Source organism: Pseudorasbora parva, chromosome 6, assembly GCF_024679245.1.
Source record: "Pseudorasbora parva isolate DD20220531a chromosome 6, ASM2467924v1, whole genome shotgun sequence".
In the NCBI taxonomy this organism is placed as follows: domain Eukaryota; kingdom Metazoa; phylum Chordata; class Actinopteri; order Cypriniformes; family Gobionidae; genus Pseudorasbora; species Pseudorasbora parva.
Window position 1 is genome coordinate 15191233 of NC_090177.1, and position 14460 is coordinate 15205692.

A 14460-nucleotide genomic window follows, 5' to 3' on the forward strand; every position below is an offset into this window, starting at 1 on the left:
TAGAGCCTTCCCAGTCAAAACCTCGTAGAGAAACATGACTTCAGAGGCCTGCTGCGATGGCTGTTGCTTTTGCAAACACACAGCTGTAAGTTGCCCCCAGCTCTTTACCTCCAGTTTCACGTCCTGCGTGTCGCGGTCACACATTTCCTCACAGGACATTATTCCACCAAGAAGCAAAGCCTTCTGTACAATGCGAGACTGCTTGCGGGGCTCATGGCGTATCTCTCCTGGCCAGTGCCGCCTTGATGTCAGCCATGCATTTCTTTCACATCCACCGCAACTCCCAATCATAATTAAAATCTTGTGCGGAAGCGGGAGCAGGGGAAGCTAATTAGGGACAAACACTTTCTTTTTCTCCAGCACAAATCAAAAAGAAGAGAAAGGACGGGCTGCTTCTGCACCCCTGTGATGTGCGGCTGGGGCAAGTAGGAGATGCGGAAACCGAGTGCGTTTTTTCCCTCTGATCATGATCATGTGGAGCATCACAGACACACTTTTACTTCTTTGCTCGCACTACAGTTATGTGTGAATTAGGTCTGTCTAACTCACTAAATATATGATTGGTGTAAGGAGCAGTAAGGAGCAGAGAGCAAAGGAGCGTAGGCGTAGGGACCTTGTCTGGTGCCTGCAATCCAAAAATAAGCTTCATTTTGTTCCTCCGTGGCTCGGTAATTAGACGTTAGACTAAGTGTGTGTTTGTCTAATGGATATGTGTTATGTTTAGGATGTCCAGGGCCTTAGTGTCCATCTTTGCACGTCTTGTATATAGAGGGAACATTAAGTTATATGATTTATTTACATTTCTTGTATAAATAGCTGAAAATATAGTTTTTTATGTTTCCTGCTCTTCATATAAAAATCAATAATATCGATACGGAAGCTTGGAAGAAAGCATGATATGCAACTTGAAGACATGCTGATGATGTTACAATAATATTTGATGAAAAGTCTCAAATTTAGATGGTCAGCACATACAAAAAATAACCTCGCAATATGATCACTGTGAACACACTGGCTGCATTCAAACAGTTGGAGCTTGGGACTGACTACTGTTTTTACTAAAGCCCTATTCGGACGGGATTGGCTTAACATGGGGATGTGGGGGTAAAGTAATTCTAACCAGAGGTTCTCTGTGATTTTAGTCCAGTCCGAATGTGCCATCTCGGTAATCATTACGGACAATGTCAGTAAAGATTACAGACACTTTTACCTTCTGTAAAAAGGTCCAGAAAAATGACCTCAGGTACTTATCCTGTTCGAATAGACCCGCTGCACTGTAAAAACTGTTACTTAAATTCAACTTTTACAAAAATTATGGCAACTTTTTCCAACTACTTTTTATAAGTTTAGTGAACTTCTTGGTATTTTGAGTTGGTAAAAATCAGTATTATATATTTTACAGTATGCTAAAAAATTAGTGCACAGTACACAACCTTTTCATTAAATATTAATACAAGAACACGTTTTAAGTACAATCTGTGCCATATTCTACTAGCCAATTAGGCAATCTGCAGCCAATTATCAATTAGACATTCAAAACACAAGATTTTATAAACACCATTTATGAGTGCTAGGCTGGCATTTATAATAATAATAATAATAATTTTTATTTATATAGCGCCTTTCCAGAGCTCAAGGACACTTTACAATAAACAAACAACAATAAAGCCAATTGACAAACAGAGTAGACAGAACAACAGTAGGCAATTGAGAGTGCAAGTACAATAATTGAGAAATCGGAGTGGGGAAAAAAAAAAAAAATTCTAAGACCTATAACATTCAGAACATTTGACCAACTAACTCAGAATTTTTTTTTTTTTAATGTCATGACTCGAGAGGAAGGTTTTGAGCGCAGTGTGTCAAGTCCCACAAAAAGTCTTTGGAACACCTCAAATGTTTTGCAGAGTTGTGGTGGATACTGCAGGTTCAGAGCATATGTCATCCCCAGAGGCAGGCAACATGCCCTGGGATTCCCTCAATGATGATGCCCACTGCATCTGGTTCACGGCAGACATATAGCTGCATATTGCGCAGATCCTCGTGGAAACTGCTCTCTGTTTTTCCCTTTATGAGACATAAACAGAACAATAAGTAGCAACATAGAATGATCTTCAAATGCCTTCAATAAAATTCACACAGTAAAAGTACAGTGTGTAAAAATGTATGGTGAAATTCTGTCATTTCTTATTTAAAAGTTAAATACTAAAATACAGGATGGGCAACCATATTCTGCTGCTGTGTAAATATGGTTTAAAAAGTGTCACTTTCAAATTGTCTTGTCAGTTTAGGTGAACAAACCCTTTAAAGGATTAGTTCAACTAAAGAAGGAAATTATCCCATAATTTACTCATGGGAGTATATGACTCTTCTTTTAGCGGAATATAATCACGATTAAATTAAATAATATCCTGGCTCTTCTCAGCTTTTTGAAGCTCAAAAAGCACATCCATCCATCATAAAATTAATCCATGTGACTCTATTGGGACAATAAATATCAAGACAAATATTCATATATTCATTTTTATAAACTGTAATCACCGGCTTCAGGTAACGGCCATAGGAGTGTTCACAAGAGACGTAGGCATAGCCTAAGCCAGAGTCCTGCACGGGTTCAGGTACCCGCGGGTACCCGACGGGTCGACCGGCAAATTTTGCTGAAACAGGTGAAAAACATCCAACTGTGTCGGATATGGGTACAGGTCGGGTCGAACAAGGGGGAAACATGGGTCTAACATGGGTTTAAAACGTGCAAACATAAAAATATATGCATTTTTCTGATCACATCTACAAAAATATGTCTTGCCTGTATTTCAAGTTAATAAAATAATTTCAAAACAATATCAGGGCCCGTATTTATCAAGCTTCTCAAAGTGCTATTTTAGTCTTAAGTGCTGAGAATTCATGAAATTTACTCCTACTTTCAAACTTAAGTAAAAAAGCAAGTTATCAAATTTCTTAAAGCTAAGAATCACTCTTACTCTCCCAGTTATTTAAGACAGCTCGAGAGGTCTCTCAAGTGGTTAGGAGTTGCCAGTAGGGGCTTGTGATGGCGCTGAGGAGACAGAGACGTGCACAAATCTTTCAATAGAGGGAGAATGTGTTCGAAATGTTTGACGACAAATAGTAATTCAAACAGTATCGTTTGGACAGAGCAGACATCATCTTTTTCAGCGCTGGTTAATGTTGGGTTTTATTAAAAAAAACATTTAAAAAAACACTGTTCGAGTAATTCAGCAAGCAGTAGCGATCGCTTCTTCCTCCTGCCATTTTTTTGGAATCCATGGTGGCTGATTATATATTTTAAAAAAATCTAGGCTATAGGCAGGTCATTTAACAGCACACCAGTTTAAAAAATGTAATCAAATGGATGAAAACATGTTTATTTTTAATATACAATGTGTATATTATAATGTATTCTCTTGAAAACTCTTTATTGTCAAATGTGTATTGGATGTAAACTCCTCTTAGGAAATTCACCATTCAATGTGAATTTATCTGAGAATATTCATAAATAAGGACATTTATTCAGTGATTGGTTCATGCCTATGACATCATCCAAACTTCCATTTGTGGCACAGCAAAGTGTCGTAAATCCACTCTAAGACTAGCACTTAAGATTTAGTCCTACACTTTACTTAAAGTATGATTGGAACACTTTTTAACTAACTTTTAAGCGTAGCTTTGAGCCAAGAATTTTTTTACTCTTAAGTCAATTCTTAGCAGTGTTCTTGTGAGTAATTCTAAGATGTTTGATAAATACGGGCCCTGGTTATTTGTGCTCGCGCCGCCGCAAGCCCTCCCAGGATTCTCTCACTTTCAAAAAATCACACAAGGCTTCAAGGGGGTCACACACCGGAGGGGAAGCTCAGCGCCAGACGCGCACATTATATAGGCCTACGCGCGAGCTCAGTTTTGAATCCACTTCTGACAGAAGAGCTGCACAATGTGTGCATCTTGTAGCACATGGTGAAATCAGTACATTGGCGCTTTTCAACAACTTCCTGAGTCGCCGCAGACAGGTGCCGAATGCCGCCGCTGGTGTGTACACTCTTTGAAAATAATGTGTTCGAATTTTAAAGACATGGTGCGGTGCTTTAATTACTTGTGTATGACCTGGCATTAAATGTGTAGGCCTATATAACGTTATATGCTAAACCGATTTTATTTCGGGTGCAGGTCAGGTGACGGTTCTATTTTAAGCGGGTCGGGTCTGGTGCGGTTTTTAATTAGCTCCATGTCGGTAAACAGGTCGGATGCGGTTTAATGCACCGTGGGTACGGGCGGGTGCGGACTTACAAAATCGGACCCGTGCAGGACTCTGGCCTAAGCTTAGGTGAGAACTGATTAATGGGGAAGCGCAGAGCATAATTAGTCTAAAATGAGAATTTGTAAAGTTAAATGTCAGAGGATTTAGATGTAAAAGAAGAGGAGCTACGTCATACATTGGGTCAGATGTGTCTCTTGTGAACGTTCTTTCGGCCGTTGCCAGAAGCTAGTGATAATAGTTTATAAAGTTTTAAATATTTTTTTTTTTTCTTCATAAAAACCCATCACTTTGCTTCAGAATGCATTTATTAACCCACTGGAGTCATTTGGACTACTTGTATGATGGATGTGCTTTTTGGAGCTTCAAAAATGCAGACACTATTCAATGTCATTACAAAGCTGGGAAAAGCCAGGATATTATTTAATATAACCCTGACTGTGTTTGGCTGAAAGAAGAAAGTCATATACACCTATGGCTTGAGGCTGAGTAAATTATGGGATCATTTTCATGTTTGGGTGAATTATTCCTCTAAAGGTGTATGAACCAAACTGTGCGAACATAACTGTCAACTAACTCTAAGCTCCACAACCATTTTAACCTCAGCACTTAGATATAATAACAAAGTCAGCGACCTCAGATATTAGTTCATGACTTTTCATATTTGCCTACACAACACCAGTGAATTCTTAATCAAACTTAAGCAGAGAATAAGACTACATATGCTTCTGCCAAAATGGTTGTAATTGCTTGCCCAGTCCTGCCCCCGTAATTGGGCAGTGCATCACCCGAATGTCACTCCCTTAGTTTTAATTGCCTTTCACGGTATGCGTGTATCGCCTTCCTGACTAAATATTGCACCCTATACTCGTCCGTTCTGGCTGCCTATTATGTTATGTATAAGACATTGTTGTCTAACATCCCTAGACACCAATTACTTGCCCATATCAGGCCGATCATTAGTCCCGACCGAAGTCAAAGACTGAGGCCTGACACGGTGGGTGTAAAGGGAGTCTCTCTCTCTTTGTGTGTCTTTCCCCCTCCTTCCCTCCTCCCAATCACTTTCATGTGCCAGACCCTGATCGTCTATTTGCGATTCATCACTGGGCCATGAAGCGCTTCTAGTGTCTGCAGGAGCCGGCCATCGCTTCCCGTTTTTCTCGGCCATCTATCGACGTAATGCATTGCTTCTTACTGTCACCATGGCAGCACTTACCAACACCCGTCCCCTCAGCAACAACCTTGTACTGGTTTCTGACAAACGGAAATTAATTATTGAGTTGTGACAGAGACATTGTTATGCTACAAATACAGAGAGAAGAGGACTGGATGCATGAAGAATAATAACGGTTTAAGAAGCACATACTCAGAAAGACATCATCAATCAAATTCATCATACCAGTGCCTGTCAAACATTCGGCTCTATTAAATGATAGAATGGGGATTGGACCGTGGTGTTTTTATATTTTAGGTTAGATCAATTGAGAACAACTGAATCTTATATTGTACTAAATCTTTTTCCTAGCGAGGTGCCAGAACTTTCAAATTTCTGGTAGCGCATACAGACCTGTGACATCCCTTTGCTCCTCGCCAGTTCGGTAACAAAGGACTCCTACTCAAAAGACTACTGTAAGACAAGATAAGAGAAGGTGTCCGTGTTATCAATTCCAACATGCATCAGTGCAGTGGTTTAAATGAGTGAGGAGAAAGGAGGGCTGGCGAAGCCCTCAGGGAGCACCCATCCCTGAAAGCAAAAGACAAGAACAGAAAGAAAAGGGGTGTAGGAGGTGTAAGAAAGAGAGTCCCATTCCTTGTCAGATCTCACGACTTTCTTTGTCCTTGCAGTAGTGTGTTGTTATTTCTAGTAAGTGAAACTTTAGCCACAATGAAACTGCATTTTAGCCATGGAAATAGAGTGACAAGGAGTACTTGGGTGATCATAAAATGACATGTTTAATGTTGGGGGATACCTTGTACTTCGAGTGTAAGAGAATTTTACCAGAAAGTTACAGATGGACTAGCCATCAAGTACTACAAACCCGATACCAAAAAAGTTGAGACACTGTACAAATTATGAATATAAAAAGGAATGCAATAATTTACAAATCTCATAAACTTATATTTCATTTACAAAAATAGAATATAGGTAATATATCATGTTGAAAGTGAGACATTTTGAAATGTCATGCCAAATATTGGCACATTTTAGATTTCATGAGAGCCACACATTCCCAAAAAATTGGGACAGGTAGCAATAAGAGGCCGGAAAAGTTAAATGTACATATAAGGAAAAGCTGGAAGACCAATTTGTAATTTATTAGGTCATTTGGCAACTCTCAGAGTGGCAGAGTCTCTCAGAAGTCAAGATGGGCAGAGGATCACCAATTCCCCAATGCTGCGGTGAAAAATAGTGGAGCAATATAAGAAAGGAGTTTCTCAGAGAAAAATTACAAAGAGTTTAAAGTTATCATCATCTACTGTGCATAATATCATCCAAAGATTCAGAGAATCTGGAAAAATATGTGTAAGGGTCAAGGCCGGAAAACCATACTGGATGCCTGAGATCTTCAGGCCCTTAGATGGCACTGCATCACATACAGGCATGCTACTGTAATGGAAATCACAACATGGGCTCAGGAATACTTCCAGAAAACATTGTCGGTGAACACAATGCAACGTGCCATTCGCCGTTGCCGGCTAAAACTATATGTAAAAAAAAAAGCCATATCTAAACATGATCCAGAAGCGCAGGCATTTTCTCTGGGCCACGGCTCAATTAAAATGGACTGTGGCAAAGTGGAAACCTGTTCTGTGGTCAGACGAATCAAAATGTTAAGATATTTTTGGAAAACTGAGACACCATTTCATCCGGACTAAAGAGGACAAGAACAACCCAAGTTGTTATCAGCACTCAGTTCAGCATCTCTGATGGTATGGGGTTGCATGAGTGCGTGTGGTATGGGCAGCTTATACATCTGGAAAGGCACCATCAATGCTGAAAGGTATATCCAAGTTCTAGAACAACATATGTTCCCATCCAGATGTCGTTTCTTTCAGGGAAAGAGCATTGCATTTTCCAACATGACAATGCCAGACCACATACTGCATCAATTACAACATCATGGCTGCGTGGAAGAAGGATCCGGGTATTGAAATGGCCAGCTTGCAGTCCAGATCTTTCATCCATAGAAAACATTTGGCACATCATAAAGAGGAAGATGCGACAAAGAAGACCTACGACAGTTGAGCAACTAGAAGCCTGTATTAGACAAGAATGGGACAACATTCCTATTCCTAAACGTGAGCAACTTGTCTCCTCAGCCCCCAAACGTTTGCAGACTGTTATAAAAAGAAGAGGGAATGCCACACAGTGGTAAACATGGCCTTGTCCCAACTTTTTTAAGATGTGTTGATGCCATTCAATTGAAAATCAACTTATTTTTCCCTTAAAAGTATACATTTTTTCAGTTTAAACATTTGATGTGTCATTATGTTGTATTCTGAATAAAATATTAAAATTTAAAACTTCCACGTTATTGCATTCTGTTTTTATTCACAATTTGTGCAGTGTCCCATTTATTTATTTATTTTGGAAATGGGTTGTAAACCTGGAGTGGCTCAACTGAGGGTCTGCATCATGTAGACTTCTTCATTGGACAATCACAGATGAGATCTCAATTATTTTCCCTAGACAGATATAAGAATAAATGGAAGGAAAATTCTGAAATGTGAGTCTTTGTTATTATGAAACCAGTCTGAGGAATAGTTTTATAATAACAAAGACTCACATTTCAGAATTCCCAGTTCCAAGACAGTTTTCAATATTAATGTTTCTCATCATTGCTTCTCAGATATTTCTCCTGAAAAACCCTGGCAATCTCCCATGTGTTTCCTATAGAGCAGTGGTTCCCAACCTTTTGTCCTCGAAGCAACCACCTCCAAACCCCCCTTACATCCTCCTCCTCCTTACATATAAGAAAACCTGAGCCCCTCAGAAAAGGTTCTTCGTATCCATATTTGACCTCAAAGCATATAAGATCCCGCACCGGACTCCGGACCCCAAGTTGGCAACCACTGCTATAGAGGTTCAGAAAAGATCGTAATGCCTGAAACTGTACTCTCAAATATCCCAAGATGGATTTCGATATGAACTCAAACATTTCTGATTCAGTTTCTCCTGAGAAAAACAAGACCCCAGTAATCTCATATGCGTCTCTCATAGAGTTTCAGATGTCAACAGTGTCAAACTGTGCACCGATTTACCCAGATGGATTTCATTATGTACTTTTTAAATGTCTAAATTATCTGTTTATGCAATCCACATTAATTGTATTTCTTTTACACTTATGCTATATGTTAACATTTTTCTCATTTGAATTTATTTTAATGAATTATGAGAAACTTCTTGTATAATATTGGTTGTAGTAAAGTTCGATATAAGGAGGAAGGAAGAGGACAAGGGGTCGGCTGGACGGTTGATGCTTGCTCTTTATTTTCTTAATAAACTTGTCAACACACACAGTCAAGTGTGAAATCTCATAACACGATCTCTCGATCACTTCCGGGTCGGCACTTCCGGGTTCCGGTTTCTCAGTCTCTGAACATGGGGGTTCGCATCAACCGTCCGGGTTCTCTCTCTCCTCGATCTCCGGTTCCACTGCTGTTTTATCCCCTCTCCGCGCTCATTACTAGAACAAGAGACAGGTGTTATTAATCTGCTTCCAACCCACTCACGTACCGCTTGTCCCGCGGCTCTCTCTCCCGCTGCAGACCTCGCTGAACCACGCCCCCCTTGCCACATACCCCCACCGCCCGACTCAGGCCGGGGAGCCGTCCGGCCTGCAGCCCCCCCCCCCCCCCCCCCCCCCCCACCATTTCTGGAGAGGAAGTCGGCCACAGCCATCTGAGCACCCGGCCTGTGGACCACCTGGAACTTAAAAGGCTGAAGAGCTAGATACCAACGGGTGATCCGCGCGTTGGTATCCTTCATGCGGTGGAGCCACTGGAGAGGAGCGTGGTCCGAACAGAGGGTGAACTCCCGCCCCAGAAGGTAATAGCGGAGGGTGAGAACGGCCCACCTGATGGCAAGGCACTCTTTTTCGATGGTGCTGTACTTAGCCTCTCTCTTCGAGAGCTTACGGCTAATGTACAGCACCGGCCGCTCTCCCCCCTCCACCTCCTGGGCCAGGACTGCGCCCAGCCCCCTGTCCGACGCGTCAGTCTGCAACAGAAAAGGGAGAGAAAAGTCAGGGGAGTGTAAAAGCGGCCCGCCACATAGAGCAGCCTTAACTCGGGTGAAGGCCTGCTGGCACGGCTCCGTCCATTGGACCGTATCTGGTAGCCCCTTTTTAGTAAGGTCAGTCAGGGGGCTGGTGAGGTCCGAATAATTTGGTATAAACCGTCTATAATATCCCGCCAGCCCCAAGAACTGCCTTACCTCCTTTTTGGTCTTGGGCCTCGGGCAGGTCGCAATTGCGGCGGTCTTGTCAATTTGGGGACGCACCTGCCCATGACCCAAGTGGAAGCCCAGATACCTTACCTCCACCCGCCCAATTGCACACTTCTTCGGGTTGGCCGTGAGCCCCGCTCCCCTCAACGACCTCAAGACCGCCCGGACATGCTGCATATGCCGCTGCCAATCGTGACTGTAAATCACGATGTCGTCCAGGTAGGCAGCAGCATATGCGGCATGGGGACGCAAAATCCTGTCCATGAGGCGCTGAAAGGTAGCGGGTGCCCCGAACAAACCGAAGGGAAGCGTGACGAATTGGTGCAATCCGAACGGCGTGGTGAAGGCTGTTTTTTCTTTGGACAATGGAGACAAGGGGATCTGCTAATAGCCCTTCGTTAAGTCCAATGTCGAATAAAATCGAGCCGTGCCCAGCCGATCAAGCAACTCGTCAACCCGCGGCATTGGATACGCGTCGAATTTCGACACTGCGTTCACCTTGCGGTAGTCCACACAGAACCTGACCGAGCCGTCGGTTTTAGGGACCAAAACGATCGGGCTCGCCCAGTCACTGTTGGACTCCTCTATTACTCCCATATCGAGCATTGCCCCTAATTCTTCCTGAACTACTTTTTTTTTGTGTTCAGGTAAACGATACGGCCGGCTGCGAACTACCACGCCCGGCTCGGTCTCGATATGGTGCTGAATTAAGTCGGTACGTCCCGGTAGGGGCGAGAACACGTCGGCGAATTCCGCCTGTAGTTTTGAGAGATCAGTGAGTTGGGACGGTGAGAGGTGATCTCCCCCAGGGGCCAGTGCGACCGATTGTGCTTTGATGCTCGCCTCTGGCCCGAGATCATCCTCTCCCCCGATCACTGTCGCCAACAACACTGATTCGACCTCATTCCATTTCTTCAGGAGATTGAGGTGATATATTTGCCGTGCTCCGTTCCTATCGGACCGTATCACTTCATAATCGAGGTCTCCAACCTGTCGAGCGACCTCAAACGGCCCCTGCCATTTCGACATTAATTTAGAGCTCGATGTCGGGAGTAATACAAGCACTTTCTCTCCCGGTGTGAATTTGCGTAGTCTCGTACCCCTGTTATACGACCGGCTTTGGCGGTCCTGGGCTTGTAACAAATTCTCCCTAGATAGCCGCCCCAACGTGTGGAGTTTTGTTCGCAAGTCCAGCACATATTGAATTTCGTTTTTGGCCAAAGAAGGCCCCTCCTCCCAAGTTTCTCGTAGGACGTCCAGCACCCCCCGGGGCTGTCGTCCGTAGAGAAGCTCGAAGGGGGAAAACCCCGTGGAGGCTTGCGGGACCTCTCGCACAGCGAATAAGAGGGGTTCTAACCACCGATCCCAATTTTTGGCGTCTTCCTGTACGAATTTACGGATCATGGATTTAAGAGTGCGATTAAATCGTTCGACCAAGCCGTCTGTTTGTGGGTGATAGACGCTTGTCCGAATCGATTTGATGCCCAATAACCCGTATAATTCGCTTAACGTGCGTGACATAAACGCCGTGCCTTGATCAGTGAGGATTTCCTTCGGAATCCCCACTCGGGAGATTAGCCGAAACAGTGCGTCCGCAACACTCTTCGCCGAGATGTTGCGGAGAGCCACTGCTTCCGGATATCGTGTTGCGTAGTCCACGATAACTAGCGCAAAACGATGTCCGCGTGCGGATCGCTCTAATGGCCCGATGAGGTCCATCGCAATTCTCTCGAAGGGGACCTGCATTAATGGAAGGGGGCGCAATGGCGCTTTTGGGGAGGCCAGGGGATTCACCAACTGACATTCAGGACAAGACGCGCACCACCTGCGCACATTGTCGTGAATGCCTGGCCAAAAAAATCGGGTCATTAAACGATTTAGCGTGGCCGCCTGTCCCAGGTGGCCCGCCATAGGGTTAGAGTGAGCCGCCTGGAAAAGCATTTCCCAGCGGCTCTTTGGTACTAACAACTGGGTTGTATCCACTTTTGTCTGAGCGTCTTGGGTCACTCGATACAACCTATCCTTAATTATGGCAAAATAAGGATACGTGACGGGCAAGGCGGGTTGAAGGGACTGACCGTCGATCGTGCGGACCTGGTGGAAAGCATGTTTGAGGGTATCGTCTTGAGACTGCTCCAGAGGGAAGTCATCGCGGTCCGAGAGAATCAGTCTCTCGACCCCGCTCGGTTCCTCTGAAGCAGTTCCCGAGGGTCCCGTATCAGTCTCACCAACCTGCACTCGCACCGCCCCGTTCCTAGCCTTGTTCCCCCAAGCGGCATCCGCGCATATCGACCCCAATAACGCCGGAAAGGCGGGCCAATTTGTCCCCAGAATTAGCGGATGCCGGAGGTGGGGACTAACCGCCACCTCAACACTATGATTTTCTCCCCTAAACTGTATCGTGACTGGGACAACCGGATATTCCACCACATCCCCGTGCACACACCGCACCTTAACCATGCGGCTTGTATCCAATGCCCCAGGCTGCATCAGGCTTTGATGGATCGAGGTTTGGTTACAGCCTGAATCCACCAAGGCCTGATATGTACCCCCCTTGATACTCACAGGAACTTGGTACTCTCCTGCTTGATCAGGGGTGGTCCGCTGAACGTCCGGGACCCGGATCATTGTCCCGATGTCCATCATTGGACATCGGTCCACAAAATGGTCCGGGTCGCCGCACCGCCAGCAGGCCAGCCCAGGCCTGCCCGCCGCCCCTGCGGCGGGGAGTGGGTTGGAATATGAGCGCGGAGGGGGGGTGGAACCGGAACCGTTATCCCCGCCCGACCCCAGCAGCCCCGCCCCCCTGGGCGGGGCCCTCGAACTCCCTTACTGCCCTGGGCCCATTCCACCCCGACCTCTGGGGGGAATGCGAGGGGGCCCTGGAGGGCGGGACCTAGGGAGAGGGACAGGGTGAGAAGGAGAGACAGAGGGGGGAGAGAGAGAGGGAGAGGTTAGTCGGGGTTCGCCGACCCCTGGGCACGCCACCAGATGGTCCTCCGCCAGGTTGATGGCCGTCGTCAGCGACGTGGGCCGGTGGCACTGGACCCACTCGGCGGTCTTCTTGGGTAGCCGAGCGATGAACTGCTCCAGTACCACCAGATCGACGATGTGGTCCACGTCGCTTCCACCGGCCAATAGCCATTTGCGGCAGGCGTCCCGGAGCTGGTGGGCCATCGCGAAGGGCCGGCCGGTCTCCCCCCACTCCAGCGAGCGGAAACGCTGACGGTGCTGTTCGGGGGTCCGACCGACCCGCTGGATGATGGCCCTCTTCAGATCTTCGTAATCCAGGAGGTTCGCCACCGGCAGTTGTTGGGCGGCCGCCTGGGCTTCTCCGGTGAGCAGTGGAATAAGGCGCACCGGCCACTGTGCCCGGGGCCACCCGCAGGCCTCCGCCGCTTTTTGAAACAGGTCAATGAAGGCCTCGGGATCGTCTTGTGGCCCCATCTTGTGTAGGGGCACGTGGACCGGTGCGCTGGCGAGCCCGGCGGCTTCGGTGCGAACCTCCCGGTCTATCCAGCTCCGGAACCTCTCGCGGTCCTCTTGCTGGCCGCGGACGATGGCCTCGAATCGGCGCTCCTGGTCCGCCCGCAGCTCCAGCATGGACTGATGTTGTTCCTGGTGGAGGGCCGCGAGAGAGGTGATAATGTCCGCAAACGGCGTGGCGGAGGGCGTTGGAGTAGTCATGGCGGCGGCGCGGTCCTACTTCCTCCCGGGTTTCGGCACCACTGTAGTAAAGTTCGATATAAGGAGGAAGGAAGAGGACAAGGGGTCGGCTGGACGGTTGATGCTTGCTCTTTATTTTCTTAATAAACTTGTCAACACACACAGTCAAGTGTGAAATCTCATAACACGATCTCTCGATCACTTCCGGGTCGGCACTTCCGGGTTCCGGTTTCTCAGTCTCTGAACATGGGGGTTCGCATCAACCGTCCGGGTTCTCTCTCTCCTCGATCTCCGGTTCCACTGCTGTTTTATCCCCTCTCCGCGCTCATTACTAGAACAAGAGACAGGTGTTATTAATCTGCTTCCAACCCACTCACGTACCGCTTGTCCCGCGGCTCTCTCTCCCGCTGCAGACCTCGCTGAACCACGCCCCCCTTGCCACATTGGTATTTAAATGAAACCTATAGAATCCTATTAAGTTTACTGAGTTATGAAAGAGCAACCGAATTTTCACCATAAAAAAACACATAACAGCAGATCTCAAGATGCTGTGAATTTCAGTTTGCATGTGCATGACTGCAATCTCTGCCTTAACTTAACTGGCCTATCCATATCTCAGATGTGTACTCTAACAGAGAAACTGAGGAGTGGATCTATGGTAGATGCTGATTTGATGGAGGGCTTCAGTGTGGTGGCGACACCCCCTCCCTCTCCTCAGCCCCCTACAGCTGGGAAGAGTGACATGGATGCGCACGGCCTGATTTACTAGGTGCGCCGGCAGTTATCTAAATGCAAAGTGATGGCGTAATGGCAGTCGCCGCTCTATGTAAACGGCCGGAGAGGGGCCCGCTCCTCTCTCAGCCCTCACATGAGACCCCGCAGCGGGGCATTAGCCCAACCAAATGTAGCAGAAGTGATATGCTCAGACGAAATATGGGGATTATAGCCTGTCAAGGTTGTGGGGGGAGAGAGGTGGGATGACAGACAGAGTGGGATGATGGGGAAAAACGGATGGCTCATCATGTATCTGCTGATAAGAATAGGACAGTTGCGAAAGAAGCAATTGAGGTGTTAGTTATTG

At 46.2% G+C, this 14460-nt stretch overlaps 1 protein-coding gene across 1 annotated transcript; it reads right to left on the reverse strand.

Annotated features, from left to right (window-relative positions):
- Positions 1-8825: 8825 nt before the first annotated feature.
- On the reverse strand, positions 8826-13793 carry LOC137079243 (uncharacterized). The gene is made up of 2 exons (XM_067447198.1): positions 12279-13793; positions 8826-8952 (listed from the first exon to the last, which is right to left on the reverse strand). Exon 1 carries the CDS (start codon positions 13398-13400, stop codon positions 12543-12545), a length of 858 nt encoding a protein of 285 aa, XP_067303299.1. The 5' UTR covers positions 13401-13793; the 3' UTR covers positions 8826-8952; positions 12279-12542.
- Between the last annotated feature and the right edge of the window lie 667 nt (positions 13794-14460).

What these genes read in the sequence shown, in the direction of transcription:
- LOC137079243 (XM_067447198.1), bottom strand. Translation starts at nt 13,400, where the DNA reads ATGACTACTCCAACGCCCTCCGCCACGCCGTTTGCGGACATTATCACC.